We start from the raw sequence: 6,164 nt of genomic DNA, 5'->3' as shown, positions 1-6,164 counted from the left end.
TGTAAATGGCCCTTCTTTCAAATGGGAGAATCCATTCTATCAGAAATGGAAATATGATTCGGATTCCAGACCCCTAATCATTCATTCCAGATAGCACCAAAATCTATGATACCAAAAACGCTTTGACCAATCTCCATGAATTTTGATGAAAATGCAGGTTGATTGATTATAGGTTATTCCAGTATCATGTCTTTCCTGCACATAATCCAACCCTAACTAAAAACTTAAATGTAAGATGTGACGTGCAGCAACCATTACCCTTTACCCACTGCTTTTATATTTCTTACTTCACAGAGAGAGAGAGAGAGAGCCACGTCTTGTCTCTTGGCTCAATAAGGCTTTAATTAGTTAGTTCCAAACTTGGATGGGATGGGCTGGCTGATTGCACGGTCGTCGGTGGATATTAAGCTAATGGCAGAGGGGCTGACAGAGGCTGCCGACGGCTAGTGGAACCCATGTTAGGTCTGCAAATTACATCTACTTGGGGGTTGTTCTCACAATAATTTTTTTGTGTCTGATTGATTTCTGTGATTTGATAAATATGGCATTTTCCTAATCCGACAATAATGTCTTAATCCTTGATTCTAACTACATGCACATGCAGTCACCTCCACATTGATCTTATTACAACAGTAAGTGATGAGTTATAATAAGTAAAAACTACTGATCGCCGGCCACTTCGGTTACGATGTTAAATCACTGCTTTTTCTGCACTTGCTTTCTTCCTGAGTGATTTCCTATATATATTGAGGGGTTGAGTTTTCTGCGTGTATTATTAATTTCATATAACACCCCCCTAGCTAGCTAGTCCCTCCAAGGTTGTTATCTGAATCTATTTATCTTATCTTATTAAGATGGGATTAGTTCTACTTCTTGCTAATTTATTTCTTCTTCTTCTTCTTCTTCTTCATCTTCTTATTGCAAGAGCATCTTCCCTTGTTACAGAAACCTCTCATGTGGCATGTTCCAGCCTGCATCAAGGTTCATGCCTCCTCTCAACGCAACCTCTGTTCTTATCGCGCGTGTATTAATTAATTGATTTAGTTGTTGATACTTGTTTCTTATTCCCACATGTTTCTTTACAAAACGTACACTGAATTGCAATCTGCCTTCCCTTTCCCCTGTTTCCCCAACTTAATTTCTTCAATAATAAATCTAACTTTAATTTCAACTCTGATCTATGAAGCTCTACTGGTCCTGTTTTTCATTAAACTTAATCTATATAATTTAACATCATGGGCTGAGTCCTGAATATCTTGTGTTGGCATGCAGGAGATGATCAACAGCGGCTATTCAACGAGTCCGCTGGGTTGCACCTCACCTTACACCGGCGCCACGGACTGGACACGCCGTTGCCATTGTTGTCGGACATTCTGGCGCGAGATGAAGCACGAGTACGATCCCTCAATGCAAGACTAACAAGCAAAAGAGTAATCAACACGACCGCCGCTTCATCAAAATTGAATCATCTCCGAGCAAGTTCCGTAAGCCTACCATTGAATCCGGGCGAGTCCATAGGGACGGGTAATTACTATGTAAAGATTGGGCTGGGAACACCCACCAAGTACTACGCCGTGTTGGTCGACACCGGCAGCTCCTTCACTTGGCTCCAGTGCCAGCCCTGTACCATTTACTGTCATCGCCAGGTTGGGCCAACCTTCGACCCCTCAGCCTCCAAGACTCACAGGTTCATGTCCTGCTCCACCCCGGAATGCGCCGGCCTAGAGGCTGCCACCCTCAACGCTCCCTCCTGTTCCAACTCCAACGTCTGTATATACGCCGCCAGCTACGGTGATTCATCCTTTTCCGTTGGCTACTTGAGTAAGGATACCTTAACCCTTTCACCCTCTCAGACCCTGCCGGGGTTTGTGTACGGGTGTGGCCAGGACAACGAAGGCCTATTCGGCCAGGCTGCCGGCCTCATTGGCCTTGCCCGTAACAAGCTTTCCATGCTGTCCCAGTTGTCCACCAAATACGGATACGCTTTCTCCTACTGCCTGCCGACGGCTGCTTCGACGGGCTCCTTGTCCATCGGCGGGAGCTTCGACCCATCCATCTATAAGTTCACCCCCATGCTCACCGATTCTCGGGACACCACACTCTACTTTCTCCGGTTGACAAGTATAACAGTCGCCGGCCGACTCTTGGCCGTGCCCGCCACCGCGTACCGGACATCTACCATCATCGACTCTGGAACCGTAATTACAAGACTGCCGTCGACGGTATACGCTTCGCTGAAAGACGCGTTCCTGAAGGCCACCTCCCGATATCAGCGGGCCCCTGCATATTCCATACTCGACACGTGCTTCAAGGGGAAGGTGACGTCCGTACCGGAGGTCCGGCTTATATTCCAAGGAGGGGCGGAGTTGAAGCTGGAGCCTTGGAACGTTGTTTTGGATTTGAATAACGGCGTTACCTGCTTGGCCTTCGCCGGCAACTCTGGCAGCAACGGAATCACCATCATCGGAAACCATCAGCAGGAATCGTTTCGGGTTGCTTACGATGTTTCTAACTCTAGGATTGGGTTTGCTGCCGGTGGATGTGGTTGAAGGCCCAAAAACTTATTAAAACAAGATGCAGAATAAATTAATAATATATATATATAAACATTGCAAGGAAAACAGAGATGGGCTTCTGAAACAAAATACGTGGGCCTGGCCCATAATAGCCTCTCCCGATCCGAACTACTTAGCAATAGCATCATCAATAATTGTTTTCTTATTATATATGTTGTGTTATTTAGGCTATTAATGTGTACATAGATATGAAACAAGTTAAGCTGTTAAAATGGAAATATTGATTGTAAATTGAATACCACAAATTGTGACTGAAGCATGTTATTGAATTCAAAGAGGGAAATAATAGCAAGCTGTGGATTTCCTCTTTTATATATCACATATGTTATCTTATGTTTTTTTTTTTTTTTGAAACTTATTAGATTATTATATTTTATAAATGCTGATGTCACATGCTACTTAAGTCTTACAAGTTACAAGCAGAATGTTGAACTATTGGTCCCACTCCCAGTCCCAAGTAGGGGTGTCAATTGGTCCAACCCGATCCGGTCTAATATGAATTCATTACATATGGGCCAGGTTCAATCCAATTCAATGAATACTTTGGACAATTTTGGATGGGTCCAATTTAATGTCTAGAGTCTGAACCATTCAATCTGTTCAAATTAGTTTTAATTTAGATTTGTTCTAACCCAAACCTGGTCCATTGACACTTATATTCTTATCTTCTATAAATGGAGTGGATATTGTTTTAATCCAATCCAATCTAATAAATATTTTGAACCATTAAGTCGAGATTGGTCTAATTCAAAATGTTTTATTAGTCCATCCAGTCCATCCAAATTGATTTTGATTTAAATGGGGTCCAATCCAAAAATGATCCATTGACACCCCTATCCCCAAGGTTAGAATATATTGGACCAAAGATTTGGCAGGCTAGCCGTACTCCATCCTGATATCTGAGTTGGGTTTGGGCTGCGTTTAAACTCAGTCCCAGTTCAAGCCGTGCTCCCACACTGAATGAATACTATTGCAGACACTGAAGCCCACCCACGTCGTTTGTTGATAACCCCAGTTCAACCCAATTAAAAGCATGTCAAAATAATCGACCCAAACATGAATACCGAAGAGGATTCATGTTTATTTATAAATTTCCCTTGTCTTGTTATTGAGATGTCTAAGGCTCCGTTTGGTTTGCAGGAATAGGGGTCCAGAATTAGAATCGGAATGGCGGAATTGGAATCTCATTCCTATTCCTGCTGGAATAGCATTTATCCATCTGAGGAAATGGCCAATTCCCTGCCTTTCCTTTAGGAATGAAATCTTATTCCTGCTGATTCCAAATTTCATTCCCATTTCTGTTTGAAACAAACAGACTATGGGAATAGACCATTACGATTCCGATTCTGAAAGATTTTTATTCTGATTCCGATTTTAATTTCGACTGTGAACCAAACAGACCCTGATTTCCTTCTCCAGATCCCCTAGTTTGAATGTGTGAGTATGACCATGTAAGAGAGAGAGAGAGAGAGAGAGAGAGAGAGAGAGGAATCGTAGTGACCATTGAAGATCATCAATCTCATAGGAGACCTTTCTGAGCCCCATAAGCTTTGGCAAGTGATATTAGTTATCGAAAGTAATAGACTTTAATTAAAGGTTGTGACCAAAGAAAGGCTTATTATCTTGACATGTCAGGCACTAGAGAAGCTCGGAAATCTTCTATGCAGTAATTTGGCTGGAGCCAGAAAGGGCCCCATATGTTCCCCTCTGCACCCTCTGATCATAGGGCAAATTTCAACTTAAAAAAGCTTCTAGGACATCTGCAACTTTTAGGGCTTTTGTGGGCCTTTTTAATTAATATATTTGAAACTCTGTACCGAAAATATTTACTTGGGGGACAAGTCCAACACAAGGTGGAGTGGATTGGAGGAGTGAGCATGTCAGCAATTCAGAGAGCCCTTTTGAGTGGTATGGATTGCCACATCATCGTCCACACATGGTAGAATGAGAGAGATGATTTAGCTTTATTTTCTATTGTATACTCCATCAACGCATCAATGTTGATTTCCATCATTTTGTCTGTACCATTCTTCTTATCAACTTCAAACTTTCCTAACCTTCTGCTGGTTGTAACATGTCCATGAAATATAGATATATTAGTTAAGCAACATGATGGGCCTTTCATGGATGAAGTGAGCCCACCCCAAGGCCCTGACTCAGATGCCTTGGTCTTAGCTCGGCCCATGGTGTTGGGCCTTTGTTTTAAAATTTTAATTAGTGATTGTAAGTCTGGAATCCTTGGATTGTGTTCTTCAAGGCGCATGTTTTTCTCCAAATGTTGGGTATTTGTCGTATTGATATTGGACAAGTCAGCAAGATGTGGGCCAATGTCATAGGTACGGTTTTCCAATAAAAAATTAATTTCTATTTTACATTGAAACATTAGAGATCTGTTTGGTTTGACAGAAAAGAGGAGAGAAAAAGAAAGTTGAGGGAAAGTCACAGCCTAAGAATATTTATAGAGGCAAATATGCTTGGTTTTAATTAAAGACACTAAACCCACTTGGGTAGTCAATCCAAGTACCAAGATTACCTCAAATTATTGAACTTTACGAGGCACATACATTTCTTGTTTTCATGAGCTTGTTCCCTTTTTTATAATTTTTGGAACTGGTTAATTGCTTCCATTTCACTAATCAAGTTCATGATAAAGACAAATAATATATCCTTAATTATAAGAAATGAATCAATGATGTGATTCTCCCCTTATTCATCCTAATTAATGAGATTTTTAATTCTTTTTAGCATTCCAGTCAGGACTCGGTACAGAGAATTTGGCAACCCTTGGAATTAGGGGTGGAGCCCTACAAGTTTATAATAAAGTAGAACCAAGTAGCCTTATTAATGAAAGAGGACAGCCCCCTAGGAAATTTAAGATATGTAACTTTGGCCTTTGGCCCTCTCCTAACCCAAAAGCATTGCAATTTGCAAATATTAATTGGGTCCATCCAATCTTTTTGGAACCTTATTTTGTCCCTCTAAAACCCTTTCTAAATACTCTAAATGGGTTTAAATAGTTACCAAAAAAGTCTATTTATTTTCCAAGCAAACTTTATTTGGTGGTCCAAAAATTTCTTACCTTTCCTTTTATGAGATCCTTTATTTTTGACTCTGGTTCCATAAATCATATAATTTCAACACAACAAATTTTGCTTTTTTGCTTTGAAAACCATCGTTCTGAGGTTTCAAAAACATGTATAGCTTTTTCTTTCTGTTTTTTTTTTTTTTGCCAATGTGGCGATTTCAGAAACAAATAAAAGTAAAAAACATTCACTCAAAAGATCCATGGTTTTTCATCTCTCAATTTCTAAAATAACTGGCAAGTAAATCCATGTAATGCATGGGGTTGATTAGAAGTTTGAGAAAAGGCTCTGAAAAAGATTTTATTTACATACCAACTAATGAAGAAATGTTTGAGAGTTCTGGACTGCAACTTGGGCCGAAAATATAACCCCAGAGACAACCTATATAGTTGGGCCCATGGCCCATGTTATATAAAATAGGTATAAATTATTGAGAAAATGCACATTTTTACTTCCCACCCACCCCCTTCTAGCTTAGGGTTACTCTTAAGAATGGGAAAAACAT

General features: G+C 40.5%; 1 protein-coding gene across 2 annotated transcripts; it reads left to right on the top strand.

Annotated features, from left to right (window-relative positions):
• The first annotated feature begins 440 nt into the window (after window positions 1–440).
• LOC104594330 (aspartyl protease family protein At5g10770-like) lies at window positions 441–2,895 on the top strand. Of its 2 annotated transcripts, none has more exons than XM_088894916.1 (2): window positions 441–462; window positions 1,273–2,895. In XM_088894916.1, the coding sequence occupies exons 1-2, from the start codon at window positions 456–458 to the stop codon at window positions 2,547–2,549; spliced, it is 1,284 nt and encodes a 427-aa protein (XP_088751042.1). In that variant the 5' UTR covers window positions 441–455; the 3' UTR covers window positions 2,550–2,895. The 2 variants fall into 2 exon arrangements, with proteins under 2 accessions (XP_088751042.1, XP_010252879.2); XM_010254577.3 differs by lacking the exon at window positions 441–462 and adding an exon at window positions 617–981.
• Window positions 2,896–6,164: the final 3,269 nt, after the last annotated feature.

The sequence above is a fragment of the Nelumbo nucifera genome, chromosome 1 (genome assembly GCF_055504915.1).
Source record: "Nelumbo nucifera cultivar China Antique chromosome 1, China Antique-T2T, whole genome shotgun sequence".
Taxonomy (NCBI): Eukaryota; Viridiplantae; Streptophyta; class Magnoliopsida; order Proteales; family Nelumbonaceae; genus Nelumbo; species Nelumbo nucifera.
The sequence above is the reverse complement of the archived record's forward strand: the minus strand, read 5'-3'. Positions and strand labels throughout refer to the sequence as shown.

Bases quoted from the DNA above. Each gene is read 5' to 3' on its own strand.
- LOC104594330 (XM_010254577.3), top strand. From the start codon at position 855: ATGGGATTAGTTCTACTTCTTGCTAATTTATTTCTTCTTCTTCTTCTT. The intron at 982-1,272 runs GTTCATGCCTCC...GTTGGCATGCAG, and splicing joins ATGTTCCAGCCTGCATCAAG to GAGATGATCAACAGCGGCTA.